This window comes from Triturus cristatus, chromosome 11, assembly GCF_964204655.1.
Source record: "Triturus cristatus chromosome 11, aTriCri1.1, whole genome shotgun sequence".
NCBI lineage: Eukaryota > Metazoa > Chordata > Amphibia > Caudata > Salamandridae > Triturus > Triturus cristatus.
This window is the reverse complement of record NC_140594.1, coordinates 226,383,845-226,404,698: the sequence shown is the minus strand read 5'-3', so window position 1 is coordinate 226,404,698 and position 20,854 is coordinate 226,383,845. Positions and strand designations below refer to the sequence as shown.

The 20,854-nt window shown below is 42.5% G+C and overlaps 1 protein-coding gene across 1 annotated transcript in view; it reads left to right on the top strand.

The window, feature by feature from the left end:
* The window catches only part of LOC146783944 (sodium-dependent serotonin transporter-like), a 733,782-nt gene that overhangs the window by 630,775 nt on the left and 82,153 nt on the right, over positions 1-20,854 (top strand). The window contains exons 6-8 of the mRNA XM_085633563.1: positions 9,061-9,164; positions 11,300-11,427; positions 12,582-12,694. Coding sequence (XP_085489689.1) covers positions 9,061-9,164; positions 11,300-11,427; positions 12,582-12,694 — 345 coding nt within the window. The remainder of the gene's footprint in view (positions 1-9,060; positions 9,165-11,299; positions 11,428-12,581; positions 12,695-20,854) is intronic.

The following is a 20,854-nucleotide window of genomic DNA, read 5'->3' as shown; positions in this document are numbered from 1 at the left end:
AGAAAAGAAGAAAGCTGGATGTAGTAGTTCAGAAGAATAAAGGGAATCATATAGCCGGTAACAAACCCAATCTGGCTCACATTGGAATTGGCCCTGTTCACAACTCTATTGACATGCCCTCTCCTGGTACTTCGTCATCTTGCTCTATAAATGATATTACACTAGCGGAACTAATGGGCAATATAGAGAAACTGCTTAAAACTCATTTGCAACCCATTGTCGACAGCCTACAAACTATTGAAATTAGGCTGGCGAAAGTCGAATCTTTACTGGGTAATAAAGGGGTTTTATCTTCGAGTCCTATGAAGCTACCAGGACAGTATTCCAATGTGTCTGTTCCCCAGGTATCAACTCCTATTTTACCCCTACAGACAGTTCGACAGGGTGAGAGTAGTGTGATGAATGTGACAAATAATTGTGCAGCGAAAACCACTACTTCTATGTCAACCCAGCTAAAAAAGAATAGTTTAAGTCAGGGAGGGACTATTCCCTCAACTGGGGTTGTTAACTGTGACAGAAAGAGTCGTTGCCCGGCTTAAGTGACAAACATGCACGAATCTCTTTCTGTCAACATTCCACCCGAAGCTGTCCCTCTTGCAGTGGTGCTTGCTGGTGTCCCTACCTTGAAAGGCGAGGCTACAGAGGGATATTCTCAACTAAAAAATAAGGTTATTTACTGGTTAGGACAAAATCGTCCCCTTCCACACTATATCAATGGAGAAATCTTACATGTCAGGCGTTTACCATGGTTAGGCAACACACCGAAAAACATCAGCGGAGACATCATTTTGGTCAATTTTAGGGATTCTAGGGCTGTTAATTATATTCTAAACGGGTATACTGACTCTGGGAGGTCCGCCATTAGCATTTGGGAACTAACTTATTTTTTTCCTAGACCTAGGTTAGCTTCCACTTTTAACTTTGGGGCCTCAATAAGGGCTCAACCCAATGTATCGATCCCAATGAGAAATCGTTTTGAGGTCCTAGCTGACCTCGAAGAGGTAGATTGACTTGATAATAATCATGTCATGTCAGCAAGAGTTGCTGAGCCTGTTGAGCCATTGTCTGATCCTTCCTCTTTTAGCAATTTGCCACCAAATCATGATAAGGAGGTAATTACTGATATTTGTCCTAAACAAACGTATGATCCCTTACCATCTGATATTTGCCCCAATAATGTACAGGGGAACAGGGGGAGTTTATTGTCTTGGAATATTGCTGGCCTGAACTCCAAATTGGATTCAGAAGATTGGACTGGTTTTGTTAACAAACACGACCTTTGCATTTTTCAGGAGACATGGTCATGTGAACCTTGCTTTGTTCAGGGATTTTTGAACTACTCTGTGCCGGCTTCCAAGGGTCTCAGGGGCAGACCCATGGGAGGACTAACAATATGGGTTCGCCAGTGTCTTAAGCTGGTTATTAAAGTCATTGACACCAAGAACCAAGATATCCAACTGATCAGACTGGCAATAGACAAACTAGGCATATTGGACATTTACAATGTTTATGTCCGGAGTAATAAGGGGAGAAGGTCTGACACCTTAGGTGCTTTAAGCAGTTTAATAGATATTAACTCTACAAATAATAATATCATTATTGCAGGTGACCTCAATAGAACATTTGAACCCCTATTGAATAACGATGACTTATCTGACGACGAAGAGGATCGACAATGGGCTGTTCCCAAATTAGAACTTTCACCAGTTCCGCGATGGACGGTAGATATCATAGCCCTAAATACTTTATGCTATGAAAAGGGCCTTAGAGCTCTAAACGGCAGGACTATTGGTGATAGAGATGGGTCAAGTACATTTGATAATGGCAGACACAACTCTAGGATTGATTATGTGATCTGCAGTCTAAAACTATGGCCCTCAATTTGTGATATGGAGGTTGTGAAGAGGATAGAGAGCGATCACAATCCTTTGTGTGTCACTCATAAATGGTGGCTTTACACCACCTTATTGTCTGGTCTTTTTGTGACTGCCCCCCCTCGGGCCGTCCCCACAAACGATATGCGGAGATTAAGGTGGGAAAAGGTAGCTATTAACCAACAGGCCATTGCAGAAATTAACTCTCGGGTGGACACTGCAATATCGGATATAAAACTTTTTAATTCACTTGGGATTGGCTTAGGAGAGGTAGAAGGCTTACACAACTCTCTCTTTTGCAAAATTAAGGAGTACTTTGTCAAACCTGTAAAAAACAAAGCTAATAGAGTCCCTAAGCCAGCCAAATGGTATAACGATCAATGTAGAAAATCACGATTAACCCTAGGCGAAGCTATCAAGGGGGGGCAATCTATTCTAATTCAGGCCGCTAGAAAGAATTATAAAACAAGTATATCAAAGGCCAAAAAAGATTGGGATGAACATCACTGGACGGAGCTAAAGGCAGCCAGTGATAGTAGGGATTCCCGGTTATTCTGGCATATTGTTAGATGGGGTAAAACAGGTCTTCCAGAGCCCCCAAATAACAATGTGCCTGAAGAGGAATGGATAAAATTTTTCAAAAATCAGTATGCCGCCCCAAATAATAATAGTGATAGCACGGCTGAGGACCTTAGGTTTGACCTTCCCAAAGTGAATCTCTTCGATATAGATGAAATCGCGACGGCATTGAACACGGTTGCCCGTGGCCGTGCGCCTGGTCTCGACGGTGTCCCAGCAGACTTATTTGTAAATGATAAGGATCGTTGGTGCCAGTATATTCTCCTTCTTATCAACGCTATTGCCCTCGGTGCTACGGTCCCAAAAACTTGGCAGGGTGCAGTCATTATCCCAATTTTCAAGAAAGGCGATCGATCCCTGCCAGGCAATTATAGGCCAATAAGCCTTATTGATACCATCCAGAAGGTCGTGGGACATGTGATTGTCAACAGGCTCCTGGAATGGGCGGACGAGACCAATGCTCTCTCACAATTCCAGGCTGGCTTCCGACGGTCCACAAGTACGGTGGACCAGGCATTCCGCTTTACTTTAATTCAATGGAAGACAGTGACGCTGGGCAAAGGCAGCTTGTACGCTGCCTTTGTCGATCTACGGGCCGCATTTGACCTCGTTCCCCGTTCTAAGCTATGGCTGGTATTAAATAAACAGGGACTTCCAAGCGATTTATTGTCTTTGATTATGAGATTGCACAAATCTAACTATGCCAGAATCCAGTGGGGAGGACACGGCTCGGTAACCTCGGACTTTCCTGTCGAAAGGGGAGTGCGGCAGGGTTGCTCGATGGCTCCTGTTCTATTCACCCTATACATTAATGATGTTGTAGCCCGAATGACTTCTGTCCAAGTGGATGCCCCTTTTTTAGCTGGGACCAAAATTCCCATTTTAATGTTCGCTGATGACACGCTCATCCTATCTAAGACTCCAAGTGGACTCCAGCGTGCCTTATCCATTTTTGATGAATTTTGTAGGGAATATGGATTAGAAATTAACACTACCAAAACAAAGTTAATGACATTCAATCCTCATTGTAGCTTCAAAACAAAAATTATTTTGAATGATCGCCCGTTGGAAGTAGTAAACACCTTTACATATTTGGGCATGCATATTTCCACCGAGCAAAATTGGCGACATCACACTGATTTAGCTACACTTAGGCACAGACAATTGGCAGGTGCCATTTCCTCAGAACATAGAAAATCATTGACCAAACCTATAAAACCAGTTTTACAGGTGTACGAAGCTAAAGCTATAGGCTCCGCCTTATATGGTGCAGAGCTCTGGGGCTTTGAGAAGGTTGCTGCCCTCCAAATTTCAGAAAATAAATTTTTAAGGGCAATAACAGGTTTACCTAAAAGTACCCCATTGTTGCCTCTTAATTATGATCTGGGCCGAAAAGCAATCTCGGATTTGGCACAACTGCGCCCTATTCTGTATTGGCGCAGGATATGGACAACTCCTGCCCTTTCTCACTATGTAGAGGGTTTTCTAGATATCATAAGGTCAGATGCTTTCCATAAAATAGATTGGCTAAAGGCACTTAGGACATCTCTGTGTAATCTTGGCCTGCGCACACTTTGGGATGATCCGGCGGGAGCATCTTTTCCATCTAAAATTGCCATAAAGAATATATATTGGGAGTCGGTTGCAAGACGGAACTGGAGCAGTTCGTGTGCTGGTTCCATGACTGCAGACTTTCTTGAGGTTAAGATGTATCCCTGTCTGGAACCATATTGGGACATTATAACGAGGCCCCTGGAAAGAAAGCTCCTTTTCCAACTGAGAGTAGGCGCTCTTCCCCTCAAATCTTTGACATCTAAGTGGGCAGGGGGTTTATGTGATGGATGTCCTGCCTGTGGTGCAGACAGGGAGACTATTGGACATTTTTTATTTGTCTGCCGGTTTTACGCGGCACCAAGGCGTTACTGGTTGTCTCCGATGTGCAAAAATTTAGGAACAACTAGTGGCAGTGTGGCCTTGCGTATAATACGTACTAATACTTTGCCATGGATCTCAGTGGCCACTGCTAAATATTTAGGCTGGGCGTGGACAATCAGGCAGAGATTGCTAGTCATTTGACTACTCTCGTGATTTAGGAGAGACTGCTAGTCTTCTGATTATTCTCTCTAATGTTTTATCTTTTTTAAAAAAATAAAAAAACCTTTTTTAACTCCTTATCCTCGATGAATTATATGTTATGGTGTTGTACATGACATATGTATGCTTTGTATATATCGATTCCAATTTAATCTCTTTTTATTCTGTATGAATTTTTTATTGTAAATGTTTTTGCTTTTATGAATAATATTCGAATAAAGCATACTTTGACTGACTGACTGACTGACTTAATAATAAAGCTTTTTTCCGTTTAGCAGAAAATTCTTGGCCGTCCATGGCATCCAGATAGTTGTCAAACATGACTATCCAATCTTCCCACGGAATTTCAGGTGTACCAGGTTCCTTTAAAAAGGGTGGTGGAAGTGCAACTGTGACTTGTTGTGCCATTTCCTTTTTTTTTTTTTCCACCCCTCAGTAAGACCAGAAAATAACTGTTACACTAAAAGTTCACAAGCATAAATAAATGAACAGTTACCAGTGAATTTTGTAAGAGGCTTCAATGTTGACACAATATGCTCGTAATCGCTGCAGGAATGTAAGCAGAGCGTCTCGTTGCGCACCTTCTAAACGCTCTATGTCTTACCAATTGCTTCCGCTTATGACGCTCAGGCGTTGCGTTCTTACGTGAGCGCTCTGTGTTGACAATAAGGTATCCAGGCAACCTTCGGCTTACACGAATCTTCACGCATGCGCCGCAGTCATTACGTTCTTACGTGACCGCTCTGTGTTGGCAACAAGGTATCCAGGCAACCTTCGGCTTACGCGAACCTTCACGCATGCGCCGCAGTCGCCCCTCACTCGATGACGTAGGCGCTCCGCTTCTCGGCCACACAAAACCATGGAAAGCTCGTACACTTACGGAAACATGCTCCAAGGCAAAACGTAAGGTACCGTGACACGCGGGATCTGCTGTTGGGAAGAAGTTACTGTCTCGTCGATGTTCCGAACCACACTGTAGACACGTTTGAGTCAGGATCCGGCCAGCTACTAAGATCGTGCCAAATGAAGTAAATGAAGACGTCGGGGACACGATGGTCGTCTACAGGTAAGCAGGTGTGGATTTATTCGGTACAACAGCAAACAGCAACCACTCTCCAGCTGACCAGACACATAACTGCCAAGCATGGAATACACACTGATAGATAAACACTCTAAGAACACACTAAAGCTTCTAGAGCGATAGGAGGGAAAGGACACAAAGGAAGGGCTAACATAATAAAGCCTAGTAAGTATTTACAACAGAACACTCTGCCAAGCAGGGGCGTACCTGTCAGTAGGTGCAAAAGGTCCAGGGGTTTATGTAAGGGCTGGGCAGCATTATGCCAACTTACCTCCTGACAGGAATGAAGCTCCCATGGAGGACAGTCTCGACATCTGGAAGAACCTAGAAACAGAAAAAGGACAAGGGTTAGAGGGAATGAGAGCTGCCGACTGGTGCTGACTCTCCCGTCGCAACTCAAGAGGGTTGTGGCTGCCAGGGTGAGCAATAGGGGACACGGGGTAGTGGAAAAGAGGGTGTGATGCTGTATTTCAGTTGATCATTATACTTTCTGGTTAGTTATTCTCCCTCTGATATGCTAAAAAATGGGAGGGAGGTATGTGTTTTTTGGCGCACACACAGGTGATGGTAAACGGAACCAATTAATGGAAATCATGATCTGTTGAGAGACATAGGAAAAGAAAACCAAGAGAGGGAATTCTTGTAAGAGGAACTGGGCGAAGGACATAGGCGTGAACTGGTGACGGGATCGAGTGACGTTGCACCAGATAACCTAAGGAATTTGAGAGAAACTCAGAGGTTGACAGACAGGGAATATAACCCTACTTATAGAAATAATTGGCGGATTTTTGTTTTATTCATAAACACTTACCTTCTGTTCTCCGAGGGGCATAGGAAAGAAGAAAGGAGAACATTGAAGAGGTTGCTGCAAATAAAAGACAATATTCAGAGTATTCAGAGCTTACTACATGGTTTGGCCATACCTGATGAAAGGAATACTTTTTGTTGTGTTTGCCAGTCTACCATTCTTTGGAGAGCAGGAACTGTTGCAAATCCCTTGGCAGCACTAATTAAAAGCGATCATACGCAAACTAGAAAAGTCTACTAAGCCTTATTTCCGACCGTCCCTCCACATGGTGAAGAAGGGTTGTAGCTGTGAATAGGGTATCAGGTGCATTGGCATTGTGCCCCACCTATGATTGTCTTTTACCATCAATGGGCAGGATAACCCATTTTCTTGGCTTACATTAGGAACTCTGGCACCCTACTATGTCACTGCTGCCAGGTTCCACCTGCATGTATTAAATGAGCAGTAGTTACCTCTAGATTGTATGCTTTTGCTCTTCATGTTCTCTGGGCCATGATCACTCCCACATAGCACAGTTCTGCATCATTTGAGTTTTACATTCTTGGCATATATTTGAATGTAAAAAAACTTCCTAAACTTTATACAGTGAGTTAACAAGTATTGTTTTCATTCTGATCCCAATCTTTTACTTTTTTTGAATATTTTTTTATTTTCTAAAAGGTAGAACCAATCTCCTGAACCAGGAGAAATTATACATTTACACTTTGAATGTACACCATACAATGGTTCATGGAGCAGAAGGTAGGAGGGTGTAAATATAGTAACAAATCTTAGGTTGGGGTAATACAATTCTGATCCCACTCTTAAAGGCTCTTTCCTTGTAGTCTTAGAAATATCATGTCAGGGTCCCTTTAAACAACTACTTGAAGGAAAAGTGGTATGGCATAAGGTAGATCATACATTGAGCCATGGACACCATTCAGGATAACGGCCGCAGTCCAATATTTGGAAAGTACGTAGGTCACTTTGGTCAAGGAGCCATTCCCTCATATGAGCAAGGTAAGGTGGACCTTAGAAGGAGACTTCAAGCATCTACAAGGATACAATGTGCTTGGATAGAATAGGCACTGAGATAGGACTGTAGCTAGTGAGTCACTGTTTAAACAATACGTAACAATTAATAAGGTACATGAAAAAAAGCAGCGAGTGGAGGATGGAAGAGTGGATAGAAAAATCTGAGTGTTAAAAGTAAGCTCTGCGCTTATTTTGTGCAGATTGTATTGACATTTTTAGGAAATGTCTCTTCTATGGGACTTGGTGATCGACAAGCACAACGGACACCATTGACTCGACCTGGAGGGAAAATCCAAGAAGATGGAGGAACTGATCCCAACTTTGCCAAGAATACATTTTTCAGATGGCGTAGAAGGCTCAGAAGGAAGGTCTATGGTGAGATTTGTCCTGATGTTTCCTGGACTGACCTAGTGTCTCATGATGTGATTTTTTTAAGGGTCTTTTTAAGGTGTTCCGAAGGCTCCTTTTCGGATATTCTCTCTCCTTTTTGTGACTTAGCAGATATAAGGGACTCATCACTCTCCGACACAGGATTGTCTTTAGATTTAAGCCTCTGCAACCATAAGAGAAGTCTTCCCTCTCTTTCCTTGGGGGCATTCTGTGAGAAAGTGCGACACATTTTACAGTCTTTGTCTGTGTGGTCAGGATAGAGGCAATAAATGCACTTTTTATAAGGATCATCAATGTAAAGTCTCTTTTTGCCACAGGTGTTACATGACCTGAATAATCCCTTTTTTGAAAGGTCAGACATGTTCAGAAAGTCCCAAGGGATATAGAAAGTAATATATATCGGACCTAATACAAGTTTCTTGAAACCAAAAGTAATAACTGAGCAGAGCTCAGAGAGACTCCCTTCACACCCCCTGTGGTGGAAAATCTGAGGAACTAGCCTCTGTAGAGAAGGTTCTAGACGGTGCTTTCCTCTGATTGGTTGGTGTCTAAGTTTGGTCCTTTTTAAATAAAGGACATAGATATGCTATGAAATTCATGGCCTAGTGCCATTGTAGCCTATGCTACTAGTATGATTGCTTTGATACAATACCTCGGGACACCCATTTCGAAGACGAGGAATGATTCAACCATGTGAATCTATGAAAGATCCAGTATTGGAGAATTAGTTATTGTATTTTTCATGTGGGTTGAACCAATACATATACATTTTGTCAAATAAATTGCTCTCTTTTACTCAAACAAATAAATATATCATACCATAAACTTTCAAATTTCAGTCTTTGATGTATACATTGGAATGGCATGAGGCCTTCCCAGACAACCAACATCACTTTGAGGTCATATTTTTTTAACACTGTGTGCTATATGATACTATTCCTCCTATCAGTTTTTTCCAATTTAACTTGCTCATAACCCAAAGACTCAAAAACATTTGCACAACCTAAAAGAACCACCTTGTGCTTTAAAAGCAAATTAAGCACCTGATGGATAATAACAAGTGCTATTTGAAAAATTTATTTAATATTTTTAATGTTTTTGTAAGCATTATTTTGTTGCCCTCAGAATGCTGACAAAAATTGCTGGCAGCATTAACTCCTGCACATGAGATTGAGGTCTGTGATTTTCACTCAGCGTAAAACGTTTGTTTTAATTGACAGGTTTGGGTTGATGCCGCAGCACAGATCTTTTTTTCACTCGGCCCGGGATTTGGAGTCCTGTTGGCGCTAGCCAGTTACAATCCATTTCATAACAACTGTTACAGGTAAGAAATTATTAAAGAAATAACATATGCATCACAACAATTAAAGCATATCAATAGAAGGTCATTATTTCTTGACACAGACAGATAGAAGACTTTGTAGAGTTCACAACAGAATTACACTACTAATTCTTTTAGGGTTATCGTAAATTTGTAAGGTCCATTTTATTAGAAAAAATACATAGCAGTCAAGGTTGTCTCCCAGAGGTGAAACACTGAGTACCAGCCTTGGGAACATAGAACAATTAATTGTTTGTAATAGGCCCAATAATGGATACAACGTCAATGCCATGGCAGTCATGTAATTATAAGAGGCCACTGTTATCTCCTCTTAATATATTTTGGAGCAAAACCTAGTTAATTAAATTATGCGTGAAGAGAAGTGACACTTTACACAGTGAGGAATTCTAGAGATTAAACTGTTTTTAAATACGGGTTAGAAACCAAGTACCCTAAGTCAAAACTAGCTACACCTTTCAATTATTTCTCTTCAACCTTGGTTCAGTTAAACAAGCATTGCTTCACTATTCATTGAGGGAGAAATACCAGATAACTCCTTTAATTACAAGCCTGGGATGGCATTGAGATTTTCACCCATCCTTTTTAACTATTTTCTTCCTGAAGACCTTAGGTTATACTGGATTCTATTTATCCGTTTCTTGCCGTGCACAGAATACATTGATCTCTGCGAGATGCACTCTACTGACTCTTCACTCTTTACATTAGGTGGACCCTAGAAGAGAAAGATAGCAGATGGATGGCACATATTCTCTTTGGATGAAGTAGAACTCTGGTGTGAATGCCACACACTGACATATGGAGTGCCTCATCAGCTACTCTATCACTCTATGATAGACCATACCATCTTTATGAAGTGCCTTTATGGACCCCCTGAAAAGCAAATATCCCAGAAATCCATTCTTAGATCCCACAACAAATGCCAAGTTAAGAGTGGACCTGCCAAGGTCTTTACAGATTCTGATTGAATGATACGTCCTAAAACATGGCCTTATCTGCCCAATCAGGTAGTCTCTGATTATCTACTAACCAAATTACCATATAATCTGGACCCTGCCGGCCCTTACCTTATTTTCACAGCAAGCATTAGGTTTGAACAAAATCTCAGAATGAGCATGAACTGGGCACAGCGTGATAAGAGAAAGTAAAGCATCAACTCACATGTTTGAACTGGGGACTAATGTTATGTAAATCTTAGCAAGGTGAAAGAGCTAGTGAATGAAGTACGTCGTATTAACAGAAGCACAACCCAAGTCTTGGCTTTGGATTCACAGTATCTGACTGCACCAGTGACAACTAAGAATAGGATCATTCATGCTATGGCGTTAATCGCTACTGACAGAACGCCAGGACAAATACTGCAAAAGGCACAGTAAAGATGACATGAGCCACGGACTGGACGGAGTTCTGCTTCACAGAGCACAAACAGCATCACAAAATGCTTTGATTTCTATGCCAGAACGTTGGTTCATGTCTGGCCTTAAATTAGTGATATAAACGCAAATTGGTAGCACTAAAGTAATAAGATCATTCTTTAGTAGTGATGTGAACATCCAGACATTTCTGCAAGATTTAAATTCTTAACTGCACTGAACAGTTATTTCCCTTTTCTTCCGTCTTTGATCTATCGCTCCATCTCCGCAGAGACGTTTATACGAAACACGTGTTACTAACATTAAAAAAAAAACGAACATTAATTCTTCAGAGGAGAGATAGAGACAGAGTGTTAGGTTTTTCAAAAACATTTCAAAATTGTCCCCTTTTCTTCACCAGATAACAATGTATATCAAAGAATATTGCAGACAATGTCTCAAATCCAAAAATCTCTTGTTATGCACCTAGGTTCCTTCTTTCAAGGTCTACACACTCACCTCTTTTCATGGAAATCACTTTCATTAACTTCACTTCAGACTTATTAATTATATTGCAATAGTTGCAATAATACCTGCACCACATTCTGGAGCAAATACTTGGAAAGGATGTACAGGCAATCTACCACCAAACCTACATGAACTCAAACACGTCATATTGTCCACTTTTTGTCATATAATCTCAGTATGTAACTCACATAAACATGCTCCATGCTCTTTCCAATTATGTACTCACTTTATGCCTTTCAGAGATGCAATTGTAACCAGTGTGGTGAACTGTCTGACCAGCTTCCTGTCTGGTTTTGTAATTTTCACAGTACTGGGGTACATGGCTGAAATGCGAGATGTGGAAGTAGAAGATGTGGCAAAAGATAAAGGTGTGTTCTGTATATCTGAAAATAATTTATGACACTCAGTTGACAAAAATCTCCGAGAAAGTGTTGAAGATTAGAAGTTGAGTTGGGCCAATGAGCATTGTTACTGTAATTGAACTGTTTCTGCCCAGTAGAATGCACTTTATACTGCACTTTATACTAATCTGTCTTAAATGAATGCGCTACGTGGGTGTAAATGTGTGTTCGGATATTTTTGAGCATCTCTATTGAGATATGTTTAGAATTACAAAACTAGAATCATGATAGGCCAGTTACTGCGGATTAATAATTGAAATAAGCATATGCAAAAATCGACTACCCAGATCCCTGCTAAAGGAGGTCTTTTTGGTGGCATAAAAGTGTAATTGCAACATACAATATGGTTGATAGTTAAACAATAAGGGATACTATTTATGAGTTATTTTGGTCCATTAGGATTAGATGCTTCCCCTGGGCATCCATCTGGTTTTCAAGACTTTTTGATACTCACTGGATTAAGAATGACCTATAATGAATGTCAAGCCCTTTGCCTTACATTAACATTTGCTTCATGATATGGCTGGAGATGTAGCTAGTGTTTTGCTCCTCTTCTATTTTGAAAAGTACTTAAGGTCACTGGCTAAATAATGCATTTAATGTTATCATTGCTTTTTTTATTTTGCTTTCTTTGTACACCTGGTCATTTCTGAATGTAACCATATTATTCTTCAAGATTTTGATTCTGCTGGACTGTTGCACGGTTAACTCTGTTGTCTTATTTTGTATTATAGTTTCATAGAATTTAGAATTCCGCGATTTTCTAATGTATCAAGTGTTTTATTCCATTTCAAAGTCAACCCTCTATCAAGACCTCTCCTGAGGACCGTAGGAGGTGTGATTTACTCCCAACTGGAGCTCTTTTCCATTTTCTTGTCACTCCATTTGCAAGCCAGTGACCAATTTCTTAAATCATGTGCTTGACACGTATTTCTGCATGTTATAGAAGGCCCATACAGGGCAATGTGACCATTGTTCTGATATTAATGCATTTGAATTTCTTGTGACAAAAAACAGAGACAGTAGGAGAAAATCCTTTCTTGAAAATGTTAGATGAAAAACACAAGCACATAAGGAAATGGCTTTACCAATCTAATATCCCATTTTGTAACACTTCTCAGGTCCAAGCCTTCTCTTCATCACATATCCCGAGGCCATTGCTAACATGATGGGTTCAACATTCTTTGCAATCATATTTTTTCTCATGATGATAACTCTTGGACTAGACAGCACGGTAGGTATTTTCTCTAACATAAATAAAATTTGGTTGCAATAAGCTATGTTTTACAAACTACTGTCATACTTGTTGCTAAGCATAACATACTCAAATGTAATGTAAAGGTGGCACGGCACTATCACATCAGTTATCACATGCCTATTTTACCTTTGAATCCCATTTTCTCTACAACTGCTTATTTCACTGTCTTAGTATGTATGGGGAATTTGCATCTCAGGACAGTCAGCGGTATACCTCTGAAAGAAAGAAAATGAAGTTAACAACAAACTGTGACTAAGCCAAAGAATGACTACTCAGAACTGTGTGGAACGTTTTTAAAAAACATTCTGAATCTAGATTTAATGCAAATAGATTTGAAGGCCACATTAACATACAGAAGTCCATTATAGGATGAGGCCGAATGGTATAAATGATATGGCTGTATTGCTCAGTAATCAACAAGTATGCTAATATTGCTAAATAGTACGTAGGACAAGCAAAAAAAAAGTTACTTACCTGTACACTGTGGTTCTCCAGTATTGATATCTCTTATAGATTCACATGCTTGAATCTTCCCCGTCGTCATGGTGGGAGTCCCACGGTAACAGTAAAATAGAAGTACAAAGCTAAAATGGCAGTCTCCCTTGAGAATCAACAGTATTTAGTAACCAGTTAACCTCATTAAAGAACATCCAAACTCCAGCCAATCACATCGCAGACCCCTGAGTATCCATCCACTGCAGAGCCACCATACCTCAGATTTCAAGCATGAGTGTAGTTAGTCAAATAAAAGAGGTATGGAAGGGTGCACCGGTAAGGGGAGGATGGAGGGCCGCATGTGAATCTATACAAGATATCAATACTGGAGAACAACAGTGTACAGGTAAGTAACTTGTTCTCCAGTATTGTATCTTTTATAGATTCACATCCTTGAATCAGACTAGTAAGCAGTACAAAATCACAATCGGAGGTGGAGAGGACAGGTGAACCATCCCACCATGCGACAAAATGCCAACCCTGAAGTGAACCAAGTAACTTAACTTCCAGAGTTATAAAATACACACACACACACACTATATATATATATATATATATATATATATATATATATACACACAAAATCCCCCGTTGAGGAGCCCAAGACCCTACAGAGCGGCCTCACGCAATGGGCACGGAGCAGCCCATCCTTCCACCACTGTAGCACAAAAAGTGAGGCCCAATACTGCAGATGACGTTTATTTCACAAGAACAGCAGCACCACATTCCATTTTCTAACGTTTCGGCTCTCTGCCTTGCTCACAGATGGAACTGGATAACTCGCAGGTGTGCTGGGGCGCGCTACTTCAAGAGTAAGTCACGTGACTAGAATGCCTCCTTCAGGTCCCATAGTGCACCGTGTTGGTTATTCATTGTTCTAATGGAAGTCCTCCGGTGCTTTAACCTTGATGGTATTTTACTTTTCAAACACGAGCACTCCTGTTGTTTTTTGGAATTCCTTGGCACAGTCAGGTGAGTTTTGGAACAATGTCTTTATTCTTATTCCACTGCAGAGCCACCATACCTCAGATTTCAAGCATGAGTGTAGTTAGTCAAATAAAAGAGGTATGGAAGGGTGCACCGGTAAGGGGAGGATGGAGGGCCGCATGTGAATCTATACAAGATATCAATACTGGAGAACAACAGTGTACAGGTAAGTAACTTGTTCTCCAGTATTGTATCTTTTATAGATTCACATCCTTGAATCAGACTAGTAAGCAGTACAAAATCACAATCGGAGGTGGAGAGGACAGGTGAACCATCCCACCATGCGACAAAATGCCAACCCTGAAGTGAACCAAGTAACTTAACTTCCAGAGTTATAAAATACACACACACACACACTATATATATATATATATATATATATATTATCTACTGGCGGTCGCCAGTAGATAGTTATAGTTACAACCTAGTTTCCATAGGAAATCTCAAAATTCTATTTTGAATAACTTTGGCGCCGGTTGACGAATCCTCGCGAAATATTCAAAACTAATGGGGCGCTCCCTTCAGCTCCTACCCTGAAAGTCTCGGGGTGATTCATCAAGCGGGCGCCGAGAAAAAGGGGGGGTCCCAAAACGCATTTTCCCCATGCATTTTTCCATAGGACCTTTAGTCGCAGCTACAGCCCGAACGGCTGAACAGAATTACGTGGAATTTGGCAGAGAGGTAGCCATAAGGTCAAGGAAGTGCCTTTTGCAGGTCTGGTGTAAATCTGTTCAGTGTATTTCCTGAGAAAATAGCATTTAAAAGCATATCAATATCTATACGCGCGCACCGTGCGCGCACTGTGCGCGCACTCTGCCGTGCGCGAGCGCAATTCTGATTGGTTGTTAGATGTCGGTAAACATTCGAATCGGTCAATACCAGGAAGTGTCGGCCGCCATTTTGTCTCTCGCATTCTGAGGGGGTGAAAAACAAAGGTGGAGAACGTGAAAAGGGGGCAGAGTGGACAGTTCCTGACCCCCTAGCCTTGGTCAGGGGGTCACAGAAGGACCCCCAAGGGAGAAAAAAACATTTTTTTTTATTTTTTAAAAATCGCGAGGTGCGCGCACCCTGCGCGCACTGCGAACCGTGGGCGCTTGGTGCGCGAAGCGCACCGAGTGCCCACAGAGCGTGCACGGTGCGCGCACGGTGTAAAACCTGAAAAAAAAAAAAAATAATAAAAACATAACTTAGCATTTAAAAAACTGTACAAATTCACTGAAAAAACCAAAGGTTTCACACACGTTATAGTTACGAATTAGCATTTAAAAAACCTTGCAAATTCACTTAAAAAACCATAGGTTTCACACATGTTATAGTTAGCTGGACATTTCACTCGTAAAAAACCAATGAAATTCCCCTGTTATAGTTAGTGCAGGCAACTATAACTCACGCGACCGCAATCCTCTGCTGATGACGTCAGATATTACATCACTGATGACATATGTGTCTTTCTGAAAAATAAATATTTGTAATATATGTATAGCTAAAGATTAATGGAAGAAGACATGGGTAAATAAGTGTCTAAATACAGTGATGTAATATCTGACGTCATCAGCAGAGGATTGCGGTCGCGTGAGTTATAGTTGCCTGCAGTAACTATAACGGGGGAATTTCATTGGTTTTTTACGAGTGAAATGTCCAGCTAACTATAACATGTGTGAAACCTATGGTTTTTTAAGTGAAAATATATATATATATATATATATATATATATATATATATATACATACACACATAAATAAGATTTGGCAGAGATAATAATAATAACCAAAATAGTAATAAACATAATAATAAGATGAAGAATTCTTAATAAACCTCAGTAACTGAGGCCTACCTTAAGCAAACACATAACGAAGAGCTGCTTTTCCAACTGCAGCATCTGTCTTTCGTAAAGTATCCAGGTAGTAGTGCCTTGTAAAAATATGGACACTTACCCATGTCGCTGCCCTGCAAATGTCTGGCAGGGACAAGCCGGCAAACAGGGCCGAGGATGTTGCCATCTTCCTCGTGGAATGAGCAGTCACTTGGGAAACAAGAGGGCAACCCGCACTTTCGTAGCAGAATAGTAGAAGAAACCAAGCGAGCAATCGAAGCTTTAGTCAAAGCCTGACCCTTCCTGGGGGCAGAGAAGACGATGAGCAATTGAGTAGATTTGCGGAAAGATTTAGTCCTTTGAAGGTAAAACTTTAAACATTGTTTGATGTCCAAGAAATGCAGAGCATACAATTGGACCGTCGACGGTGAGGCTCTCGTCGACGACGAACTCCTCACCGAAGCTGTGGATGACATCACTACTTCCGTCTTCGTCGACGAGACAGCCGTCGTCGTCTTTACAGCTGATGTCGTCGATGTTGCTGACGAAATCGTCAACGGAGTCTTCCTTTCGACGGTTGTAGGCAGAGAATGTCTCATCAGTGGGTCCGACGACGGGCGGATTTATTGTGAGGGAGTAAGTGGAGCAGAAGGAGGAGCAGATCTAGATCTTTTTTGGGTTTGAGACGAGCCAGGTTGCCCTTTTTTACTTCTCTTTTCCACTGAAGACTCATTGCTCATTGATCATTGTTTTTTCGGAACTCTCTGACCAGAAGAGGGATCTTCTTCCTTTCTTTTCTTTGAGGAGGAATGAGGCCTCTCCTCACTCTCTGAGTCAGAATCCCTCACAGATCTTTTCTTCTGAAGCCAAATAAGAAGCCTTCCCTCACGGTCTTTGAGGGTTTTTGAAGAAAAAGTCCGGCAGTGCTTACAATCTTAAGGCTTGTGCTCTGGATAGAGGCAAAATAAGAACTCCTTATGAGGAACCTCTGAGAACAGCCTGGACTTTCCAAAAGTCTTGCAGGGCCTGAAAAGCCCTTTTTTAGACTCTGACATTCTGTAGAAAATACAGAAAAATAAGCAGAAAACTCACTTTCTAGCAGCACCTTAGTTGAAGAGAAGGTTGAGGAAAGAGAACTACCAGTTGAAAGTTGAAGAGTTCAAAGTAGAAACCCTGTGACTGAGCAGAGCTCAGGGAACCTCCCTAACACACGAGGTGTGGTAAGAAATCTGAGGTATGGTGGCTCTACAGGGGATGGATACTAAGTGGTCTGCGATGTGATTGGCTGGAGTTTGGATGTTCCTTAATGAGGTTAATTGGTTACTAAATACTGTTGATTCTCAAGGGAGTACAAAAGGGGGTGGTGATGGACGGAGCATCAGAACCAATCAAACACTCACACCCAGTCAACAGATCTGGGTTTGATCCATCACCGTTCTTTAGCCCACTCTGCCACCCCAGTTCAGACATGGCCATATGCAAATCAGTCTGACCCTGTGCCTCATGGGAACAGTCCAGCCCGAACTGCCAAGCCATGCCTTCCCTGGACCGGAAACAAGCATCCTGGGACCAGTTTCTGGCATTTCAGCCGTCTTCAGCCAGGCTTGCTTGAATCCATTGGCAAAGTGAGCAAGGGACTCAACGTCTGAACATACCCTGCCAACTTATGGCGAAGAAAGCGGTACAAAAGGGGGTGGTGATGGACGGAGCATCAGAACCAATCAAACACTCACACCCAGTCAACAGATCTGGGTTTGATCCATCACCGTTCTTTAGCCCACTCTGCCACCCCAGTTCAGACATGGCCATATGCAAATCAGTCTGACCCTGTGCCTCATGGGAACAGTCCAGCCCGAACTGCCAAGCCATGCCTTCCCTGGACCGTAAACAAGCATCCTGGGACCGGTTTCTGGCATTTCAGCCGTCTTCAGCCAGGCTTGCTTGAATCCAGTGGCAAAGAGAGCAAGGGACTCAACGTCTGAACATACCCTGCCAACTTATGGCAAACAAAGCGGTACAAAAGGGGGTGGTGATGAACAGAGCATCAGAACCAATCAAACACTCACACCCAGTCAACAGATCTGGGTTTGATCCATCACCGTTCTTTAGCCCCCTCTGCCACCCCAGTTCAGACATGGCCATATGCAAATCAGTCTGACCCTGTGCCTCATGGGAACAGTCCAGCCCGAACTGCCAAGCCATGCCTTCCCTGGACCGGAAACAAGCATCCTGGGACCGGTTTCTGGCATTTTAGCCGTCTTCAGCCTGGCTTGCTTGAATCCACTGGCAAAGTGAGCAAGGGACTCAACGTCTGAACATACCCTGCCAACTTATGGCGAACAAAGCGGTACAAAAGGGGGTGGTGATGGACGGAGCATCAGAACCAATCAAACACTCACACCCAGTCAACAGATCTGGGTTTGATCCATCACCGTTCTTTAGCCCACTCTGCCACCCCAGTTCAGACATGGCCATATGCAAATCAGTCTGACCCTGTACCTCATGGGAACAGTCCAGCCCGAACTGCCAAACCATGCCTTCCCTGGACCGGAAACAAGCATCCTGGGACCGGTTTCTGGCATTTCAGCCGTCTTCAGCCAGGCTTGCTTGAATCCAGTGGCAAAGAGAGCAAGGGACTCAAAGTCTGAACATACCCTGCCAACTTATGGCGAACAAAGCGGTACAAAGGGGGTGGGATGGACGGAGCATCAGAACCAATCAAACACTCACACCCAGTCAACAGATCTGGGTTTGATCCATCACCGTTCTTTAGCCCACTCTGCCACCCCAGTTCAGAAATGGCCATATGCAAATCAGTCTGACCCTGTGCCTCATGGGAACAGTCCAGCCGGAACTGCCAAGCCATGCCTTCCCTGGACCGGAAACAAGCATCCTGGGACCGGTTTCTGGCATTTCAGCCGTCTTCAGCCAGGCTTGCTTGAATCCAGTGGCAAAGGGAGCAAGGGACTCAACGTCTGAACATACCCTGCCAACTTATGGCGAACAAAGCGGTACAAAAGGGGGTGGTGATGGACGGAGCATCAGAACCAATCAAACACTCACACCCAGTCAACAGATCTGGGTTTGATCCATCACCGTTCTTTAGCCCACTCTGCCACCCCAGTTCAGACATGGCCATATGCAAATCAGTCTGACCCTGTGCCTCATGAGAACAGTCCAGCCCGAACTGCCAAGCCATGCCTTCCCTGGACCGGAAACAAGCATCCTGGGACCGGTTTCTGGCATTTCAGCCGTCTTCAGCCAGGCTTGCTTGAATCCAGTGGCAAAGTGAGCAAGGGACTCAACGTCTGAACATACCCTGCCGACTTATGGCGAACAAAGTGGTACAAAAGGGGGTGGTGATGGACGGAGCATCAGAACCAATCAAACACTCACACCCAGTCAACAGATCTGGGTTTGATCCATCACCGCTGTCATTTTAGCTTTGTACTGCTATTTTACTGTTGCGGTGGGACTCCCACCATGACGACGGGGAAGATTCAAGCATGTTAATCTATAAAAGATACAATACTTGAGAAGTTAAAAATTCCTAAGAATGAAGATTTCTAGAGATCTGTATCATGCATAATTATATTTGCATAACCTGGTAAACTGAGAAGCCAAGAAGTAGAGACAGAGTGAAAACATTTACTATATTAGAGAAGATTAGTGTCTTGAGAATTTGTGCTTGCCAATTCAGGCACTTACTGTGGGAATGGGAAAACACTATACGAAGGAGACAGCAGAAAAAACAAGGTATCTGTAGCTGTGGTTCTCCAGTGCTGGTGTCTTTTATAGATTCACATATTTTAATCATCCCTTGTCATCAAAGTGCGAGTTCCTCTGTAACTTTAAAATAGAAGTAAAAGGCACGTACAACTGAAAAGGCCCTAGGAAGTGACCACCTTGTTAGCTCATCCACCTCATTCTAACGGACCCAAACTTTGACCAATGGGGTGAGTGCGCTCTCTTCCTCACCCTTTCACAGGTTCTCACACCTTTATGTGGAAGGGCGTTCAAGAGCTTTACTCTTGCTTCAACTACAGCTAAGTGTACATTCAGAACTTGAGTTTTAGGGATACGTCTGCCCTACAGTCCCTTAAAAATGGCAAAAATTGACAAATCTAAGAGAAGCCTTATTAAATCTGTGATTGTTGTGGGAAACTAAAGTTTTTGTTGACGACCCTCACAAGATATGCATCTACTGCCCCTATCCAGATCACAAAGCCAAAGACTGACAAATCTGCATAACATTCTCTTCCAAGACCCTCAACACCTGTGAGGGCAGACTTCTCAGATGGATTAAAAAATAAAACATCTGAACATGTGTGTTAGACTTGGGCCTTTTTGCAGGGTCATCCCAGAACTTTTTGCCTTCCTCCTGTATTTTTTCTGACCTGTTATTGGTGGTTTTAGGACTCTGGGCACTTTATGATTGCTGTTCAGTGCTAAAGTGCATGTGCTCTCTCTGGGGAACTTGGTAAGATTGGTCTACATGTGTATGGTACATGTGTATGGCGTATTTAATTTATCTATCAGACCCTTGTACAGTGGTATCTCATATACCCAGGGACAGTAAATTAAATGCTACTGGTGGGCTTGCAGAGCTGCTTGCGCCACCCACCAAAGTTGCCTTTCAAACCTGTCTCAGGCCTCTGTCACTGCAGGGCCTGCGAGCGCAGTTTACTGCACCTGTGACGTGGCACATAAAGTGCTTGCCACCTCTGTGACTCCCCCTTTTACTACATATCAGTCACCCCTAAGGTAGGCCCTAGTTAGCCCTATGGGCAGGGTGTGGTGTAGGTAAAAGGTAGGACATGTGCTTTAACTGTGTGGCATGT